This window comes from Ovis aries, chromosome 5 (genome assembly GCF_016772045.2).
Source record: "Ovis aries strain OAR_USU_Benz2616 breed Rambouillet chromosome 5, ARS-UI_Ramb_v3.0, whole genome shotgun sequence".
NCBI classification, from domain to species: Eukaryota; Metazoa; Chordata; class Mammalia; order Artiodactyla; family Bovidae; genus Ovis; species Ovis aries.
This window is the reverse complement of record NC_056058.1, coordinates 19717444-19737920: the sequence shown is the minus strand read 5'-3', so window position 1 is coordinate 19737920 and position 20477 is coordinate 19717444. Positions and strand designations below refer to the sequence as shown.

General features: G+C 52.7%; 3 protein-coding genes across 6 annotated transcripts in view; 1 reads left to right on the top strand and 2 right to left on the bottom strand.

The window, feature by feature from the left end:
- RAD50 (RAD50 double strand break repair protein) overlaps positions 1-20477 on the top strand; it is a 258372-nt gene that overhangs the window by 69772 nt on the left and 168123 nt on the right. The window lies entirely within an intron of this gene.
- Positions 2309-9408, bottom strand: IRF1 (interferon regulatory factor 1). Of its 3 annotated transcripts, NM_001009751.1 has the most exons (10): positions 9161-9383; positions 8052-8143; positions 6663-6762; positions 5689-5865; positions 5516-5565; positions 5276-5408; positions 4964-5086; positions 4594-4643; positions 3601-3736; positions 3055-3296 (listed from the first exon to the last, which is right to left on the bottom strand). In NM_001009751.1, exons 2-10 carry the CDS (start codon positions 8136-8138, stop codon positions 3184-3186), a joined length of 969 nt encoding a protein of 322 aa, NP_001009751.1. In that variant the 5' UTR covers positions 8139-8143; positions 9161-9383; the 3' UTR covers positions 3055-3183. The 3 variants fall into 3 exon arrangements, with proteins under 3 accessions (XP_027824991.1, XP_060271304.1, NP_001009751.1); XM_027969190.3 differs by lacking the exon at positions 3601-3736 and having other exon boundaries at positions 2309-3296; positions 9161-9408; XM_060415321.1 differs by having other exon boundaries at positions 2309-5408; positions 9161-9408.
- LOC114114850 (uncharacterized) lies at positions 9522-19091 on the bottom strand. Its single transcript, XM_042249453.2, has 6 exons — positions 18945-19091; positions 17916-17981; positions 15078-15498; positions 14915-14978; positions 10570-10747; positions 9522-10238 (listed from the first exon to the last, which is right to left on the bottom strand). The coding sequence occupies exons 1-5, from the start codon at positions 19089-19091 to the stop codon at positions 10570-10572; spliced, it is 876 nt and encodes a 291-aa protein (XP_042105387.1). The 3' UTR covers positions 9522-10238.

Sequence of the window (20477 nt, the reverse complement as noted above, 5' to 3'; positions counted from 1 at the left end):
CTAGAAACTCCATCTTGGCTCTAGAGATTGGGAGCTCATTGCATTGATGGAATTCCTTTCCCATTCTGGAAACTTATAAGTGATGAACTTTGTGTACTAAAACTTGAGAGATTTCCATATCTACCTGGACTTCAGCATATCCACTGCCTACTTAGCTGTCAGGGATTAAATCTGAGGTCCCTGCTGTTTGTTCTGGGTTGCATGCCTTCCCTGACATCCCTCCTAGGTCTGATCTACCTGGCTTCACACTACTTCCAGCCATCATTAGTTGGAAAAGCCACCCACTAGCCCTTGCCAAACCCCCAGTTAGAAGCCACAGAAGGCCGGCCTCCCCAAATACTATTTTTCACAGTAAGGGCTGGGCCCTGGAAGAGCTGGGAAAGGCCTTATTCCTCTCCTTCTGTCGCCAGGTGATGTCACTCTTGGAAAATCCAGGTGGACCTTCTGATGGGCAGGGCTTGAGATGAGTCTGTCTAGGCCTCCACAAGTAGAGTGCCCACCCAGCAGGAGGCCACCTGCCATTCAAGGAACAATACTTCCTAAGCTTTGCAGAGAACGGCTGACTGAACTTTTACCCATTTTCCAGTTTTTTATTTTCCCACTCTGCCTTCCCCCCACCCCACACTCTTTCCAGACAGCTCGGCCCAACAAGGGGTTTCTTGGACCAAGAATATGGAAGATCTGTCCACAGGGCTTGATTTTCCTGAGCAAGCCCTTCACTGCCGTGGCCTCATTCCCTAGAGGATACTAGTGATGCCTGCTGGCTTTCCTGGGCCAGCCTGCCTACTACTGGGTGCTGTTTAGCCCCAGGGCCAGCCTGCAGAGAGAAATGAGAAAAGCCCGTTTCCAGACCTCTGACTCTTCACTCTGACTTGGTCCTTCATTGCCTTGTATCAGTGATTCCCACCCTGCAGTTTTCAGAAACATTGTCCTGATTCTTCACCCAGAGATTCTGTGTGTGTTAGCCTAGCCAGAACCCTGAAAAGATGTGGAATAAGGACGTCTGCATCATGTAAGTTCATCCAAGGTTTTCCTAACACATTTGTGCATGGAGCTGTTTCACAGTACACTGCAGGGTTGATTTTCAGCACCAGTTATTATTGGCTGTCAAAACAGTAAAATACTTTTGAACAGTCAGGTGAATAGTCCCAAGCCCCAGTCCCCAGTGTCCTCCAGCCACCCCAGCCCCTCCCCCTCAAATCTGCTCCCAACCCAGTATCTACCTGTACTATTCAAATATGGTAGCCACTGGCCACGTGTGGCTTTTTGAATTTTAACTAATTAAATGAAACTTTAAAAACCCAAGGAAATCCCTGGCATCCAGTGATTAGGACTCCAAACTTCCACTGCAGGGGGCATGTGTTCTATCCTGGATCCAAGAACCAAGATCATGCATGTGAGTTCAGTTCAGTTGCTCAGTTGTGTCCGACTCTGCGACCTCATGAATCACAGCACGCCAGGCCTCCCTGTCCATCACCAACTCCAGGAGTTCACTCAGACTTACATCCATCGAGTCAGCGATGCCATCCAGCCATCTCATCTTCTGTCGTCCCCTTCTCCTCCTGCCCCCAATCCCTCCCAGCATCACAGTCTTTTCCAATGAGTCAACTCTTCGCAAGAGGTGGCCAAAGTACTGGAGTTTCAGCTTTAGCATCATTCCTTCCTAAGAAATCCCAGGGCTGATCTCCTTCAGAATGGATTGGTTGGATCTCCTTGTGCATGTAAGCAGTACCGCCAAAAAAAAATTTTTTTAATCCAGTTCCTCCATTGTACTGGCCACATTTCAAGTGTTTGGTTTAGCACATGTGACTACACCACTACCTACTGTAGTGGACAACGCAGACGAGAACATTCACATCACTGCAGAAAACGGACAGCAAGTTATGCTCAGCATAGAAGGCCTCAGGGACCTTTATGGGGCTGGTATCTGTTCTGATGGTGACCATGCTGTGCCAACTGATAACTCTGTGAAGTAGCACCTGAGTACACTTGCATTTGAGTTTATAGCAAAACATTACAGTTTATGGCACATTCCTCAGAACTCAAAACCTAACACTCAAGTCAACTCATAGCTCTACCTGTATAGCCAAGGGCAATGACTGTATTTATGTGAACATATCCCTGTGCCACAACTGTCCTTTCTCCTGCCATCTTCTCCATGACCACAACTGAAAGGATTTCACAACAGGTGTGTTACCACTCATCCCAAAGTTAAGCTCAGGCAGGATGCCAACAATGAACCCATCAGATTGTATCTACAAAAAGTAAAATCGCCTATGATTTATCTCTGAATAAAAGGCCACAACCCTTAGAAACAATACAATTTTTATAAAAAGACAAATGTACATATTTACATACATGTACATGTGTGGTCACACATGACTTAGTGGTCAGATGATATTTCCAATTTTAAATCACACCAAGGCACTCACACTTGCCTCCCTGGGCCTGCTGGGGGCTGCTGGGGCCTGCCTGAGGGGGCACGTGGGTGCAGGGCAAGGCACAGTATAAATAAATGCAAAGGCCAAGAGCTTGGGAAAACGTTAGTGTACACCTCTGATCAGAAACGTGGCAAGGTCTGCAAGAAAAAGTGCCAGGTTTTTTCACAAGCCCTTCAGCCTAGGCAGGGAGCAGGGTAGAGCTCCTCTGAGGCAGAGGGGGCACTGTCCCACAGGGACCCCATTCTTCCTTCACATTTCACTGGTGTTGGAACAGTCCTCAGGGCTCAGCTAGGAAGGGAAGTGGTTACTTTGGGAACAGGATTCACTTAGTGCAATTGTCTCTTAGTGCAGAGCCAGCCCTGGAGTTGGTGCCATGTTTTCTGAGGTCACTGGTCCGTTCTCTTGGGCCAGCTCAGGAACAGTAAAACCCTCTCCAGGCAGTGGGACTCAGAGGGGAAAGCTGGAGGCTGACTCCTGTCTGAGACTGCCACCTGACACACCAGTCTCAGAACCCCATCTTCCCAGGAGGCAGGGCCAGCTTTACCCCACAAGATGAGTCCAGACCCTGCCCTGCCCGACTGCAAGAGGCCACTGCCCCGAGGTGGAAAGACCCATCCTTGGTCAGCAGTGGGGTCATACTTCATCATATCAAGGGGCCACAGGATTCCTGCTTCTTTGCACCACGGCCACCATGATGCCAGGCCCTGTCACCTAAAGGAGTCAAAGGGGGTCAGGGGCCCATCTATGGTGCACAAGGAATGGCCTGGATGGAGGGCAGCCTGACTGGGGTGAGCAGGCAGTCCAACCAGCTGGGATCCATGTTCTTCATCTCTGAAGATACCAGGCCAATATACCCTAGAAGATATAAAGAAGGTTGTGTGAGGACTGAGGGGTGAGGAGGCAGGTGTTTTCCCCTACCCCACCAACCCTCCAGCCCATTCCTGGAAAGCACAGACACAGCAGCTCCTGTGTCGACCCCTCAGCAGCCTCATCTTAGGCAGACCCGAGGGCCTGGGAGCCACAGCCAGTCTGCAAGCTGTCTGCACCCAGATGAATTTAAGAAGAACGCTTTGCCTCTGCTGCTGTCTCGTGAGCCTCCCCTACCACCTCCATGCATTTCCCATCTTTGAGAAACCATATGGGTCCAGGGTCTTCTTACCCCCAGGGCTGTCAACTTCTGGCTCCTCCTTGCAACTGAACTCTCCATAGACAGAGGTGGGCTGGGCCCCGGGTTCATTAAGCAGGTACCCCTTCCCATCCACGTTTGTCTGCTGCCACCCTGTTTGTTCCAAGAGCTGGGGACAGATAAATAAGAAGCCATCAGCTCACTTCCAGTACAGACTCACCCTCTGGCCCTGCCCACAATGAGCCAAAGCTTCTCAGCCAGGATCAGGTCCTTGGCTATTTTCATATTCTCAGATGGATACATATGTGGAGTGCAGTTAGGATAGAGGCCCAGAGGTGAGGGTCTGCCCTGGCACCCTGGGCTAACATTCCCACATCTACCTTCTGGCATAGAATCTCCAAGACCTCCCTCTCTATAGGGTAAGGACATACCAACTGGGAGGGTGGCTTAAAGCAATGGTTAACATGCTAAGAAAAGATGCCTTGAAATTTCAGCTAGAATTAGGGAATTATTCCCATATCTCCATTTTCTGTGCTGAAGGAACACAGCCTGGGTATAGCTACTATGAAAACTTTTTTTGTATTTATTTTAAAACCTGAAGCAGAAAAAACCTAGAGAATAATTTGCTTAAAAAAAAAAAAAAAAGCCATCATGTTATAGATCCCAAAGGGTGATTATTGAAACCTGATGTGCATTTCCCAAACTAACAGGACTGGGGCATGTTGGGGCGGAGGACACGGGCCAGGGACCCAGCACTGATGGGAGCTGAGTCAGAGCTATCTGAGGCCTGCTTTAGGACAGCATGTCAGAAACCCAGCCTCCCTCCTCCCCTCATTCCCACAGTGTTTCTTTCCCATCAGCCAAAAAGGTCAGTGGTCCCCAACCACATGGACATGACACTTGTCGGACTATGCAAGCCAACAGGTCACAACAGCAGCAGCAGCTGCCTACCCTCCAGTTTGGAAGCCCTCACTGAGAAGTAGCCACCTCTAAAGGGCACCAAAGGAGGAAGGAAGGGGCTTTTACCTTCATGATGTCCTCAGTTAATTTCCCTTCCTCGTCCTCATCTGTTGCAGCTGTGGATGGGGAAGAGCAGAGAGGTTAGCTGAGGTTAGCACTCACCCTGAAGTGCTAGCCGACCCGGTCCCCCTGCCTCTTCCCACACGCACACACTGGCCTCCCAGCAGATGTCTGCCTGCCATGAAGATCACAGAGCAAAACGCTGTCCTGGTGACTCAGCCTCTTGAACCCTGAAGCCGCACCTCTTCCCACCTCTTCCCTCTCCTTTCCAGCCCATCAGTCAGCTCAGTGCCAAGTGGAGTTCTGAGCGTCTTTTCTCCCTCAGGAAACCCCTCCTTGGACCCCAACAGGAAGGCCAGGCCCCAGAAGCACGAACCTTCAGAGGTGGAGGGCATGGGGGACACCTGAAAGTTGTACAGGTCGCTGGTGCTGTCTGGCACAATTTCCACTGGAATGGGCCAGTTAGGGAGAGTGCTGCTGACGCCACACGGTGACAGCGCTTCAGGACAACAGAAACCGAGGGTCAGAGCTGGTGCTGCCTTAGTTTGCCAGGATACCCAGCACCCCCCGCCCCCACTCATAGCCTGCTCCAACAGGCCACCGTCCACAAGCTCAGCGCCTGCTAGATCCAAGAGTAAGAGCCTTCCCACCAGTCTACACGGTCCCCTGACAGACCGGCCCTCCTCACCTGGAGTGAGAGTCCGTTCGATGTCCAGGTCCTGCCCTATGTAGCTGCGAACTGTGTAGTTGCTGTGGTCATCAGGCAGGGTGGAGCTACTGAGTCCATCAGAGAAGGTATCGGGGCTGTATTCCCCATACGGCTGTAGAAGGAGAAAGATGCTTAGGCCCAGGCTTGCTGTGGCACTCCTTTCACTACCCACCCTGACCCTCAGGAGACCAAAGGCTAACTGCTTAGGATCACACTCACCTTCTTCTTGGCCTTGCTCCTAGCATCTCGGCTGGACTTGGACTTTCTCTCTGTGGGGCAAACAGGCTGTCAGCCCAGCCCTGGTAGAGGCAAGCATGCCGGCCCCAGCTGCCCTTCCTCCTCCTTCCCTCTCTCCCTGAGGGCTTCCCCAGGACCCAGAGGCCTTTGGGTACCTTTCCTCTGGCTCTTGGTGAGGGGTGGGAGCATCCGGTACACCCGCACAGCTGAACTGCCCTTGTTCCTGCTCTGGTCCTTCACCTCTTCAATATCTGGCAGTGAGTTCATGGCGCAGCGAAAGTTTGCCTTCCAGGTCTTGGGATCCGGCTCCTTTTCCCCTGCTTTGTATCGGCCTAGTTGGCAGGAAAGGGGGAGAGGATCATCAGGGCTATCGGTGGGAATCCTCATTTGTGCCCTGGCTCAGAAGGACAAAGACAAGGGTATCCCTAAAGCCTGCATGCTGCCAGAGGTCCACAGTGATCAAACCAGCAGGTATTCCTGGCTGACACTGGTGCAGGCCCTGGGCTTCTCAAACGCCCAGACGTGGGCATCTGATACACCCAGCAAGCCTCTGGGAAAGCCCTACCCAGAAGCACTAGAGAGCCCAAGCCCAAAGTGCCACCTTTGTCACAGATCAAGGCAGTCTCTCTTTGGCTGTCAGCAGCCAGAAAGAAGGGACTGGTGCTTATCTGATCGTTCCAAACACGGGAGAGGACACAGAGTAGGCAACAAAGAATATTTACTGATAGGGGGACTGAGTGGTCCGAGATGGGCCAAGAGCCCCATCCTTGAAGGATAAAAGGAGGCTGCCAACCAGATGGGCCCAGGACCATTAGTCAACATCAAGAAAAAGGAAGGCCTGGATCTTTTTCAGTGTCAATGCTTGCCTCTGCTTTTGCCAGGGAGAACTTTAATTCAGCCACAAATTCCATGAAGCCATACTTTTTAAGATTTTGGCTTTATAAATTCCTTTGTGAACTTGCTGAAATGATGAACCTCTCCCCTCAAAACACAGGCCTGCTCCCTGCCCACCATGAATTATGTACATCTCAGGGAACTCAGAGACCCCAGTGAAGATCCTCTGTGTTAACAGAAGTGCCTCCCTTTCTCTCTTTCCAGCTCCTCTTAAGCTAGAGTCCAGCACACTCACCTGTGTGAATGGCCCAGCTCCGAAACAGACAGGCGTCCTTGTTGATGTCCCAGCCATGCTTCGCAGCGTGCTTCCATGGGATCTGGAAGATCATCTCCTCCTATACAGCACACGTACACACAAAGCTGTGTCAGCTCAGAGACCACAGGTTTTTGGCCTTAGTCTGCCCAGCCCTCGAGGTCTGGGAAAAGACTGACTTCCCTTTTTCACCCTGACATCTGGCTGGGGTTGACCCATCCCAACAATGGCCTAAACAGACTGGTCCATCCCTCTGGATCTCTCAGAAGAGGCTCTGGGTTCTGATGAGCTATGGCATCATCAGGTCAGCAAAGACCTCCTTCTGCTCATTACAGATGTGCTAGGACCCATACAGAGGACCCCTGGATGCTTCTCTCTGGCTTGTCAGCACCAACATGGAAGTGAGAACTCGGTCCATTATATGGGGCTTCTCAGAACAACTGTGAACACTGGCTCCTACAAAGGGAGTTCTGGTCATATACCTGCAGGAGCCCAGGACCAGACTTGGATGGTGACTACCTGTGTGACCCTGGCATTGACACTGTACCTCTGTATCCCTCACTGGTTTCCATGACATGGGGGGAAAAAAACAATACCGCAGTAACAAATATAAAAGCTAAGGTCCCACTGTTATCATTACTGCTGGTTAACAGTATGGATTTTTGAGTTGAGTTGCTCAGGTTCAAATCTTGGCTCCATCGCTTTTTGTGTGATCTCATTATCTACCTCTCAGTGCCTGTTTCCTCATCTGAAAATGGAGATATTAGTAAAATCTTCCTCGCATGGCGACTTTGAGGATTAAATGACACAATGTAAGTAACATACTTAACATGGTGCCATGCTCACTCCTAGTAAGTGAGCAGAGTAAGCATTAGCTGTTATTAGTACTACTAAGCCTTCCGGGTCTGTTCTTTTTGCAGCAGCAAGAGGCCTCTTGGGTCTGGACAACTGGTGCAAGGTTAATTCTTGGCTCACCTGCTGGGGCAGCCACCTCTTCCTGCCAGCAGTGCCCACTTCTCTGTCTCCTATCTGCCCAAGCGGAGCCCTCTAGAAGGCTGTGTGTGCCTGTAGAGGTCTCCCTCAGTACAGGCCAGAACTCTGGCTCTGCAGATGCTGGGAGAATCTTGCTGCTGGAAAACTGTTAAGTGGCCCGAGGTCGATGCCCCATGCATACCTCAAGAAGTGAGGTGGGCAGAAGGCAGCCAGTGGGGCCCTGCCTAGGCTGTGTCTTATACACTCCCTGCAGGATCCACTGGGAAATACATCTACCTACTCCTTATCACTTCCCTTTTTGAACTGCATCTGAAGCGTTGGACCCCCGAAGAACATAGGTTAAAACAGTGGCAGAAAAATCCAAAGAGTAACACTCACTTTATTAATCCAGATCAGCCCTGGGATTTGGTTGGAATTAATCTGCATCTCTAGCCAGGGTCTCATGCGCATCCGAGTGATAGGCATGTTGGCTGTGAAGAGAAGACAGAAGGCTCCTGTTAGGAGTCTGTTGAGCAGTCCCTGGCCACTACCCAGCCCCACCCCAAGTCATTCAGTTACCCTCCCCTGCCCTCATCTAGATACCAAGTACTACAATCATGCAGAAGGGGACTTTCTCTCTAATAAAACCTCCCTCCAAATCTTTTCAGCATCTTAAGCAACACACTCCCTCCCTCAGCCCCTCCTAGACAGTCTTGGGAGAGGACAGACATGCTAAGTGATACTTTGAAGATTATGTTAAGGAAAAGAGACAAAACACACAGATATCTAAATACTAGAACTTTACTCCCCAAATTCAAATTGTTTGGGAAGAGAGGGGCTTCTTTTGCTTGATGCCAAGAAATTTCCCTGTTTGAGTTGTTGTCACTAGCCGTGCACCTTCGCTAATGGACAGTCACCCTGCATCCTCGTCACCAACCCCCCCCCCCAATCTATCCCTTGCCTGCCTGACAGCCACAGTGCCAAGGCCGGTACGCTAACCCTTTGGGCCTGGTTGCCCTCCTTGGGCAAAGTGGCCCAAAGAACACCTGTGGCGCCTCTTCCCGCGGTTCCGGGAGGTCCTCCAACCACCCAGCGCAGCCGGCCCCAGCCTCCGCCACCTGCAGAGACAGCCCGAAACCTGGGGGCTGGGCCTGAGCTGGAACCGCCGAAAAGCGGGCGCAGGGAGCAAAGGGCGCCCATGCTTTGATATACAGTCGAATCCCCCGCACAGCCCTTGGATGCGCGCAACCAACACACAGGGCCACCCAGAGGCCGCCAGCGGCTCTGGCACGGACAACCTCGGCGGGGTGGGCGGTCCACGCCGCTGCCCGCCCTCCCCGCGCAGCTGCTTGCGGCTCCTCGGGCGCCCTCCGAGCCCGCGCGGGGGCCCCGGCAACGCCGCGCACCCGTCACTCTCCCGGCAAGGGTTTTAGTCCCCCACTTCCTGGTGCCCCGAGAGCGCCTTTGTCCGAAGCCACCGGTGCCCCCTGCGGCGAAGGCGCGCTCACCTCGACGGCAGGCGCTCCCCGACGGCAGCAACCGAGGGTCCCGGCGAGGACTGCTTTTGCCGGCGCTAGGAGCGCGATTCCAGTGGGAACGGGGAGAAGGCAGAGGATGCCCGGGTCGCGGAGCCGCTGGGCACGGCTGGCCTTGACTTGGCACGGCTGGCCTTGACTTGGCACGGCTCTCGCTGGCCTCTGCTTGCCAGACTTGGGCGCACGTCCTGCCTCGACGAAGGAGTGGCGCGCTCTGCCTGAACCGCGGCGCCGCGGAGAATCTAAACACTTAGCGGGATTCCCCCAGCCCGGGCCGGGCCCCGCCTCCTACAGAGCCGAGCGGACGCCCATTGGCCAGCGCCGCCTCATCATTTCGGGGAAATCAGGCTGTTGTAGAGCTAGCGGCGAAGGGGAAGTACAGGGCGGCTGCCCCTCCCCACCCCCTCCGGCCTGGCGCCGCCGCCCCGGGGCGACCGCGGGCCCGCCCCGCCGGCTCCCACTCCACCCCCATACCAGCGCACCAGCGCTCCTGGAAAGTCGAACGCCCCCGGCCCGCAGTTGCTCCCCTCACTCGGCGCTCACCCAGCCTGCTCGCTCCTGAGGCCGTCTCCTTGCTCTTCTTTCCTGGGGATGCCCCGGGATCCCTTGTCTTCCCAGCCCCGGTGAGGGGGTCACCCCGGCACCTGCCGTCCTCTTCAGAGTGGACGCGAGCATTGAGTCCTTGAAAACCAACCCGCTTCCTCAAGCCCGTTAATGGGTGTCAAGCAGGGAGCGTTTCGGCCTTCAAACCTTCGAGGGGTGGCCCACCTCCGGGGGCTTCACCTTCCCCGGGGAAGTAAAGGAAATCCTACCCTGCGTGGGGCTGCCAAGACGAGAAGAAATCCCTGTTTGGCAGCTGTAGTTTCCTCAACTCCAAAACAATAGCCCTACTTTGCTGCTTTCCCGTGACAGAGAGATGAAGTCTGAAACATCAGGCCCTACTTGGGCAGCAGATGATGCGTGGTTTTCGAGGCCCCTGCTAGAGTCTGTGACCAGGGACAGACCTCTTCCGCTTCTCCATCTACATTCTTGGGACTGCCCCGCTGCTGGCCTTAGGGAAAGAGAGAAGGGTTTCAGAGAAGCCAGGACTGCTGAGTTGGGGTGGGGGTGGGGTAGCCTTGGTTCCTCCTAGCACTCCTGCCTTAGGCCACCTCCACAGCCTCACTTGGTCCTTGCAGGAGAGCCTTCCCTGGCAGCACTGGTTTAGTTTCTGGGGCCTCAGGGCTTGGTCCAGAGAGATTCTGGGCAAGTGGGGTATTTGCTTACCTTGATCAAGGCCATGGGTCTAGCTAAAGGGTTGGGGAGCCCAGGTCCCAGGTGCTTTGGGAATGATAGCTATCGAACTCCTGTGCTTACAACTAGACCTTGCCCTACTTGTACACCTAGAGGCCGGGCTGAATCTTCATTTTTCTCTCCAGAGCTCTGGCCAGCAGGCTTCTTTCTTCATCTCCCCAAAGTTGCTGACTCAGAAGTAAATCTCTCTTCCAGGTCAGGTTGGCTGTGTCATTCCTGTCATCCCAGCTCTCCCTCCATAGCAGCACCCAGTTGCAGTGCTGCAGGCTGGAAACAGACACATGGATGCACCATTCCACCTGTCAGTCACGCTATAGCTTTCCTCCCACAGACGAAATAGATGGGTTAATCCAATTCTGGTACACCAGAATCTGATGCTGTGACTAAGGCCACACTTGGTTCCCAGGAAACCAATAGGAATGGGTCAGAGCTGTCTCCCAGATACTGATGGGTGAGGGAGCTGAGAGGCAGAGAGGCAGGAGAAACTGTGAGGAATGAGACTACCTGGGTGTTAAGCAAATGGAAGGTGCTGAAACCCTGGAAGGGGGAGAAGGGTTGGGGTGCCTTAAATGACAGAAGGGAGTGGGAATGCACTACAGAAACCAAGACCTTTCGAGCAAGAAGAGAAAACAAGTGGCTTCTGAGTTGCTAAGTCTGTTTTCTGTGCAGCAAATGAGTGCTTGTCCTACCCCTAGGAAACTGACACAGCTGCTGGAAAATGCAGAGTGAGATTAGGGAAGCGAAGTTTGCATTTCATGTGGTCTGAGAAATTGACCTTGGGAAGGCAACAGGAGAGAGTAAAGTGTGCTTTAAAATAAAAATTTGAATTCATAGATAATCATCTGTAGGTATACATCTATAATGAGCGTCTTTCTGTGTCATGAAACGTACTTCTGCAACATCATTTGTAATGGGTATATATTATTCTTCCATAAGGATAAATAAAAATTTACCCAATTAATCCCCTATTGTAGGACATTTAGGTTATTTCCATTTTTTCATAATACAGACAGCACTGTGTAGCTAAATCTTTGCGCACACCAATCATTTTTTTGCTAAGGAGAAATTCCCCAGTGTTAGTATTTACCAGTGAAATTGTCATTTTACATTTTTGAAGTGATCTTTGCCTTTTTTTTTAACTTTTAACTTTGGGGATTCTTTCATACTCTTGATGCTTATTATGATTGGGGGTGCTATACTCCAATCAGTGAAATAAAAGCTAACCTCTGTTTAAGCATCTCACATTTTTATTGTAACTGTTCTTGATGAATCCCATTCTAAGATGTATCACGCATTCCTTGTGAAGCTAGACAGATGCATTTTGTCCTTTTTAGGTTTCTGTTAGTAATTCAGGGCTGGCCTTTCCACATTTCTGACTCAAAATACTCTTCTGTACTTCCAGCCATCCCCTTTGGGCAGGTGACCTCCAAAACCACACTGTGGCTGCCTTCTGGCTGCTCCCCTACAAACCTATCCGCAGATTCCACACACAGCAAACAGAACTCTTGGCCTCCCACTTCCGCACTGTCCCCAGCAGATTTCTTCCTAGTTCCAGCTCCCTCTCTGGTGAAGTCTTTCCCATCCTTCTCCCCTCTTGGCCTCATCTGGTCCTCTGGGTCTTTCTTCCCTACATCAAGTCCTGCTTTCACATTTGAGGATCAGACTGTTGTTGCCACAGCCTCCCCTTGGGACTGCCTCCCTTTCTGGCCTGCCCTCCAGGCACCTCTGCTCTAGGATTATTTCTGTAACTTTGATGAACAGAGCTAACATTCAGGGTACACATGGGAGCTTTGTGAGTTCCCTTAGACTCCTTAGCCCCACATTCAATTCACTGCTGACTGTGGTCGCAAGCGTCCCATTCCAACCTTCTGTCCCACAACTCCCCTACCCTTGGACTATAGGGCCATGGAAAGAGAACACAGAATTTGAGTTGTGAAGCTGCATTCTTGTGCTTTTTGCCACTTTGCTGTGTGACCTCAGGCAAGTTATTGTCTTTCTCTGGGTCTCAGTTTTCTCATCTGTAAAATAGAAGTACTCTCTGCGCATCTGTCCTAATTTGTTACAAAGATGAAAGAAATTATGTAGACTATCAAACTCCTTTCTCAAGTGTAAGACATTAGTCAAATGACATGTATTCACAGTAATGCATGAGCCTTTCACTGTATTTCCATTCTCTGAACACACTTTGTATTTTCCCCCTGTCTTTGCTCTTTCCATTTGCTCCTCATCCCTGACTTCCTAGGATACTTAGTATCACTCACCTTACCTGCCGCTCCCCCACTCCCCCCACTTCAATTTCAGTCTCTGTTTTAAGGCCTAGAGCAAATGCCTGGTCTTCTATGAAGCAGCCAACCAGAAATCCTTCCCCTCCTCAAAACCCCCTAGACCTCAACTTTCATGTTGTCTTTTCTCTTCCACTTATCACCTTCTGGGTGGTGACTTTCTGTAGAACAAAGTCTGCATTTGTTTTTGTTTTTTTTTTAACCAGTCGAACATTATGCAAGATCTTAGTTCCCAGGGATCAGACCCATGCCCCCTGCAGTGGAAGTGCAGAGTCTTAACCACTGGACCACCAGGGAAGTCCCAAAGCCTGTGGTTTTTCTGCAACAGACCCGAGGGTTTTCTGCAGAGTTCCTCACACTGCAGCTGGAGTTAGCTCACTCAAGGATACCTTCCATCTATACCGTCACTCAATAAGGGTACATTTATTGCAGTTGTTCTGTATTAGGGTCTGGAGTTTTCTGGGCTGGCAGATGGGGCTGGCAGATGAGGCTTACCGGCTGGCAGAACCACCTTTGAGATGGCCTCTGCAATCAGGCTGCTGAAGGCAAGATCACCCCTCTGGAAACCTTTTCCTTGATGGACCAAATCATGCCCCCAGCCCCCTTCCTCAGACTCTCCGAGGCTCTCAGTGTTCACCACCCAGGGTGGGTTCCAGTTAGTCCTGAAGTACAGAACCCAGCAAGGCTTTAACTAGGTTTTTGAGACTAGTGCAGTCCTGCATCCCTGTAGGGCCTGCTACCCAGAGAAGAGGCCACAGTCCCCAAAGCAGATGAAACCCAGCAGGCGTTTCACCCCCCAGGTCCAGAGGGAGGGCTATCTTAGATGCTAAACGTCCATCCCAGCCATCATCTATACAGCAACTTGGAAGCAGGGCAGTCCTAAACTATGAAGTGCAGAACACAAAGTCAGGCATAAAATAATCTAAAAGCAACCCAAAGCTTTAAGATAGAATCTAGGCATCATCATCCTAGCTGAAATGAGCCTAACTGGAGATGAAGAAAGTCGTTTCTTAATTCATTCAGCAAATATGAATGGCACTCCTGCTCTGGGTCAATTCCAGGTTTGGCCCTGGGGATGTGCTCAGGCACGAGACTAGCCCCTCCCATCTCACAACTCAGGCAAAAATGGTGTATGACACAGCAGAATAAACGTTGTGCTGTTATAAAAATCCTAAACGCAGAGTGGGAGGCTGCAGCTGACTGCGAAAGCACTAGGGGTCTGGCGATACAAGAGTGGGCCGAGGATTGCTCCAGCGCTCCGGGACCGGAACCCCGGAGGGGGAGCTGGGTGTCAGTGTGGGCTGCCACTGATGCCCTCTGCAGTTTCATTTCTTATAAACACCGCGTTGGGAGGAAAAGCAGCCTCGGCTCTCCAACCACCCCAAGGGGCCCCGAGGCGGGGCTGAAGCTCTGTGGCCGCGACCCGGAGTGGGGCTGGATGGGACCAGCCCCCTCCTCCACCCTTCCTACTCCCACCCCACCCCCGCCAATGGGTCTTGCACCGCGGCCAGCGCCCCGGCAGGCTTCCTGGCCTTGCTGGGGGCAACAGCACCCCTACTTCGTCCTGGGTAATCGAGTCCCAGTCTGGAGCCCCTCGCCCTAGGTGACCCAAGTTCGCGCTTCCCGGGGTCTGAGATGGGTGTGTTTTTGGAGGGGAGGGGGCGCAAGCTCTTCCGGCCAACTTCCACATTCCTGCTCGGCCCAGGCTGGGGGTGAGTTGGGGTGAGCGGCCGGCTCTGGGCTGGCCGGCTTCCTGGAAAGGGAGGGAGGGAAGGAGAAAAGCAAAGCCTCCAGTCCTCGCGGCCCGGGTGGCGGCCTGGGGCCGCCCCTCCCCCTCCGCAGCTGGCTGCCCCGCCCGTGCCAGGCAGCTCACCTGCCGGCAGCCGGCCGGGGCACTTCCTCCTTCTTCGCTCAGCCTCCTGCTGCGGGCCACAGGTTTGCAGCCAGCTTCGCAGCTACAGGCTGTGTGAACTCGGGCAAGTTGCCAAACTGCTCCGTGCCCGCCGCCCCCCCCCCCACTACGATGAAGGGGTGCAGAGTCTGGTACAGAGCTCTTTGTAAACGCCCCTGCCCTTCCTTCTTATCCCCCCTGCCCCCCTCCCCTGGTTTGGCGGACGCACAGTAGGCGCACACAAATGGCGCCCACCTCTACCTTGTTGCAGGGGAGGCTATGTTGCTTGCCACCCCTCGCTGGGCACTCCGCCATCGGATGCAACCTAAATGATTGAGTTAGAATTGCAGCTTTCCCGCGGGCCGTGCTGAGCCCAGGGGGCTGGGCGCCGAGCACAGCCCTGGCACTCAGAAGGGCCCCCCACCTCCGCCTCGGCCCCGTCGATCCGGGAGGGGCCGCTCCGGCCGCCCAGTTCTGACCCAGCCCCGGGCGCAGGGCCCAGTTGCCAGCTCCCGGCTGGCGCGGGGGGCGGGGCCTGGGTTTCGGTTTCTTGCAAACGCGGCGGCGATAGGGAAATCGAGGAGTTTCCGGGAACCTCGCCGGGAGCGCAGAGGCTCGCGAGCTGCGGATGCGCGAGGAGGAGGGGGACGGGCGGGTGTCCAGTGTCGCGGGCCCGTGGCCCTCTGGAAGTTCCAGCGGGAGCCGGGGAAAACCGGCCTCAGAAAAGCCCCACCTGCATGCACCTGCCCCCAGCCTGCTCCCGGGTGGCGTTCGTTCCTAAGGGAGCGTGGTGCGGTGTGGATGCAAGGGCTATACTTGCGTGTGAGGACCGGACTGTATGCAGGCTGGAGGAGTCAGGAATGTGGAGGCCCCCCTCAAAGGGCCGAGGTCTCCAATTGTAACACTGGCTTGTTGTATTGTCTTCATAACTCTTATCATTGTCTTCATAGCACTTATCATTGCTGAAATTATCCTTTGTGTGTATGTGTTGGTGGATTCCTCCCACCTATCTTGAAGCCCCTTGAGGGTGTGGCCCTGCCTGCCTAGTCCAGCCTGCTGGGTCCTGAGAGCCTCCAATGGGCCTAACACAAGGAGGATGTTGGGTGACTGCTTATTGAATGGATGAAGAAATGGAATGAGTTAGAGGCATTTAGGGTGGGCCTTGTGGCCTTCTGAGCTGCTCCCAGGGGACCTCTGGGCCCCCAGCTGTTCTTGCCCCCTAACCTGGTCAGGTCAAGCTGATGCCCCCAGCTGAAGGAAGTCCCACTCCGTAAGAGAGGCCTTCACCTCCTTGGGAGGGAGTCCCCTGTGACTTCCAGAGAACTGCCTTCCAGATGGGGTGGCTGGGCAGTGAGCACACTGTCGTCATCACAGAGGAATGCTGGCTGTGGGGGTCGGCTACTTCCTTCCCTCCCCAGGGCTTGCAGCTCAGGCCAGGGATAATTGGGGGTTGGGCCTGTATCTGAGCCAGGGAGGCTGGGAGTTTGGGATGGTGCGGGCCGAGTCTAGCACCCTACCCTGACCTCTTCAGACCAAAGTCATGCCTGCGGTCAAGGTGGGCTGCGCACACATATTTCCTAAATCCTTGCTTTGGAGCTCCGGCATAAAGATCTCCTTGCTTGTAGCCTTGAGAAAGACAAATCAAACAGATAGAGCTCCCTGTGTCCAGAGAAACTGAGGGTGGAGCAGTGAGCAGCAGTGGCCGCTCTGAGGCACCCAGCTAGCCAGTGGAGGGGCAGACAGACCCTCAAGCATCCCTTGTCCAGTCCAGCACTGGTTTCCTCTGGCCCAGGCTCAGGAGCAGGGTGGCTGGCCTGGGAGAGGGCCAGGGAAACTCCAAACGCTGCAAGAGTGGATCTTGTGCTGTGAGCACAGTCCCTGGTGACCCTGGTGACTCAGCCTGGGAATCCCAACTCCAGGGGCTGCCATGGAAATAAGGGTTAAGACATTGAGGGGGTGCCCCTAAGGGGTCCAGAGACCATGGCAGCAATTTAGTGAGGCTCCAGACCAAATAAGGTCTTGTCTCCTCCTTCTCTTGTGGCCCAAGTCTGGACCCACTGTTGCTGGTCCTCTGCCTAGTCCAAACAGTCTCTTTGAGGCAGAGAACTCAACCCCGATCCCTGATCCTCTCCCATAAAGTGGAGTTGGAGAAGAAACCTGGTCTTCGAGTGTCTACATCGGACTTCATTTGCTGTCTCATTTTGGAAACAGTAGATGTAGCTTAAGCTAGAAAATATCAGCAAGAATATGTCTTTGTAGCTTGGATTCAGCAACTGCTGAGTTATAGGAATGTTCATAGAAGGAAAACAGGGCAAGAGACAGGAGAAAAGGGGGTTGGCCCAGCAGGTGCTCTGTCCTGTTCACTGCTGTAACCCCAGGATCCAGCCTTGCCTGAGCACAGCAGATACCCTATGAGCGAGGTGTGGCTTGGATGGGGATAGATGGATGGATGATGGATTTGGATCAGTATGCCCCCAGTGGGAAGGAAGAAGGGAGGGACATGGCTTTCCTGAGCATCACTGTGGTCATTTCTGTGTGGTTCTGTCATTCCAAGAGGATCTTTGCTCCCTCTTCAGTTGTCTTCACACGTGTGTCCTCTCCCGGTCATGCAGAGAGACTGGGTGTCCAGTGACATTGGCCAGCCAGCCACATAAAAGGGAAAGGGGCTCTTAACATCAGGTAGGGTTTCTCTTCCTCTCCTGGAAGGTAGGTCCACAAAGACCTCAATTTAGATAGAACCTCAGCTAAGTGTGAGAGGTTCCAGTCCTTTCTCTGCATGAGTGAGTATCAAGAAAGTCTCGACTGACTGGCTGACTGACTGGCAGGAGGGATGAAGGGTCAGCAGAGAGCCACCTGCCTGGATAGTCCGGAGAAAGCATGACCGACTGCCCTCCAGCTTGGCAAGTGAGAGACTACAATAATCATGTCACCAGGTCAGATAGCCATTGTGATAGCTAACTCCTAGATTGCTGCTCTGGGAGTATTTCAGAGGACTCGGTCTCCATTGGGGGTAAAATGGACCAGGGTTTGCTGGGAGAAGGCGGTCTTAGCCAGGAGGCCCCTGGTGACTCATCACTGCCAGGAAACAAAAATTAGTCTCCTTTCTTCAAGAACCCTCAAGAATGTTGGAGAAGACGTCCCACAGCCTCATGGGCTGGAGGACACATGTATTCTTTGTTGCTAGTTGAGTGGTGACTCTAGAAGGCTGAAGACATAGGGGCATCTGATGGGCATGCAATGTTTCTCAGCCTCATGCCTGTACCAGCCATGCAGAGGCACTTCGAAGTGAGTCAGTGCAGTACCCACCGCTACCCTGGATATGAGCTCTCTGCGGACAAAAGATGGGGTTATTACCCTCAGAGCCCCCTCCTGGCACCCAGCTCACTCCTTACAAATAGCAGACAGTTAGTAAGTGCACTTGATTGCAGAATGACAGGTGTATATCCTACCTGTAGTATGAGGCGAAGGAGCAGAGATGCTGGGACGTAGGGACAGAAGTGATTTATCTCTGCCAGAGTTCACAGGCAGCCACTCTGAGGAACTAGCATTCAACGGCCTTGAGGGGTGATGAGTCAGCCGTGGGAGAGCATGTTTAGATTGTAGGCACAGCCCAAGCAAAAGCCTGGAGGCTCCCAAGTGCAGGACAGATCCTGCTTGTGGTGTGGCCTTGTAGCCTTGTATGGCTGCTCCAGGAACTAAGGCTGGACCAGCCCACAAGAGCCATACCATGAAGAGGCTTTAGTGCTCCTCAGAAGTATGGACTTGATCCTGGCTGTGCAGGGTGAAACTGAGAGTCTGATCTGTGCTTCAGAAATCTCTCTGTGGAGGAGACGCTCACGCAACTGTGTTCCTGCTTGACCACGAGAGTGAGTGCCTCCCCTTGAATGTCATGCCGCAGGCCGCTACTTGCATTGCCCTTGTCTGGGACCCTGGTGCAAACCGAGGCAGGGCAATGGATAGGAGGCAGCTCGGGTCACTCCACGTGGGTTGGGGCTCTGGCCACAGGGGATGGAGAGAAGTGAGTTTAGTTGACAGCAGTATCCCTGGATGGCCCGGATGTGAGGTGAGTTGGAGTAGAACCCTTCCCAGGCCTTCCCAAGGTTCCCCATTCTGGGAGAAATGTAGGGAGATTCCCCACTTTGCCTAAGGGGCCATTGCTTTGATCTCAGGCTATGAGTCTGGGGAGCTGAGGGCACTGAGCTAAAGTGTAGGACAGGTGATCAAAATTCACACATTGTCCCAGGAATACCCAGGTCACTGGTGATCACAGCCAGAACCTGAAACAACATACCAGCACTGTTTGGCCCTGCCCTTTGGACGCTGGGTGTGTGGGTACAACAGGCCAGGAAGGCTGGATAAGGGTGCCCCACTGCTGGATGCAGTGTTCTATAAATTCATCATCCCTCTGCTGTCTAGCAGGACCAGAGTCCACCCCCATGTCCACCTGTGTTCCCAGGGGACCCGAGTCCTACTCACAAGCCCCAGCCCTCTGAAAGCTCTGACCCTGTGACCGCAGCGCCCCCTGCTGGATAGCACCCTTCTTGGCGTCTGCTGCTGCTGCTGTCGCTTCAGTCTTGTCCAACTCTATGCAACCCCATAGACGGCAGCCCACCAGGCTCCCCCGTCCCTGGGATTCTCCAGGCAAGAACACTGGAGTGGGCTGCCATCTCCTTCTCCAATGCATGAAAGTAAAAAGTGAAAGTGAAGTCGCTCAGTCGTGTCCAACTCTTAGCGACCCCATGGACTGCAGCCCACCAGGCTCCTTCGTCCATGGGATTCTCCAGGCAAGAGTACTGGAGTGGGGTGCCACTACCTTCTCCGTTCTTAGAGTCTAGGGAAGAAAAAAGGGTGCAGAGACAATGCTGGCTCAAAGGGTGTGAGCAGGAATTGAGGGTGGACTTTGGCTAAGGGAGATAGGCAGGCGCCACCTGGTAAACAGAGTACCTGTTTCCTGGTCAGTAGCCTTTAGCCGACTGCAAGAAAAGGAAGAGATGGGGTTTTCTATTTCTGCTTTATTGACTACGCCAAAGCCTTTGACTGTGTGGATCACAATAAACTGGAAAATTCTGAAAGAGATGGGAATACCAGACCACCTGACCTGCCTCTTGAGAAACCTGTATGCAGGTCAGGAAGTAACAGTTAGAACTGGACATGGAACAACAGACTGGTTCCAAATAGGAAAAGCAGTACATCAAGGCTGTATATTGTCACCGTGCTTATTTAATTTATACACAGAGTACATCATGAGAAATGCTGGGCTGGATGAAGCACAAGCTGGAATCAAGATTGCTGGGAGAAATATCAATAACCTCAGATATACAGATGATACCACCCTTATGGCAGAAAGTGAAGAGGAACTAAAGAGCCTCTTGATGAAAGTGAAAGAGGAGAGTGAAAAGGTTGACTTAAAGCTCAACATTCAGAAAATGAAGATTATAGCATCTGGTCCCATCACTTCATGGGAAGTAGATAGGGAAACAGTGGAAGCAGTGTCAGACTTTATTTTCTTGGTCTCCAAAATCACTGCAGATGGTGATTGCAGCCATGAAATTAAAAGACGCGTAATCCTTGGAAGGAAAGTTATGACTAACCTAGATAACATATTAAAAAGCAGAGACATTACTTTGCCAATAAAGGTCCGTCTAGTCAAGGCTATGGTTTTTCCAGTGGTCATGTATGGATGTGAGAGTTGGACTGTGAAGAAAGCTGAGCGCCAAAGAATTGATGCTTTTGAACTGTGGTGTTGGAGAAGACTCTTGAGAGTCCCTTGGACTGCAAGGAGATCCAACCAGTCCATCCTAAAGGAGATCAGCCCTGGGTGTTC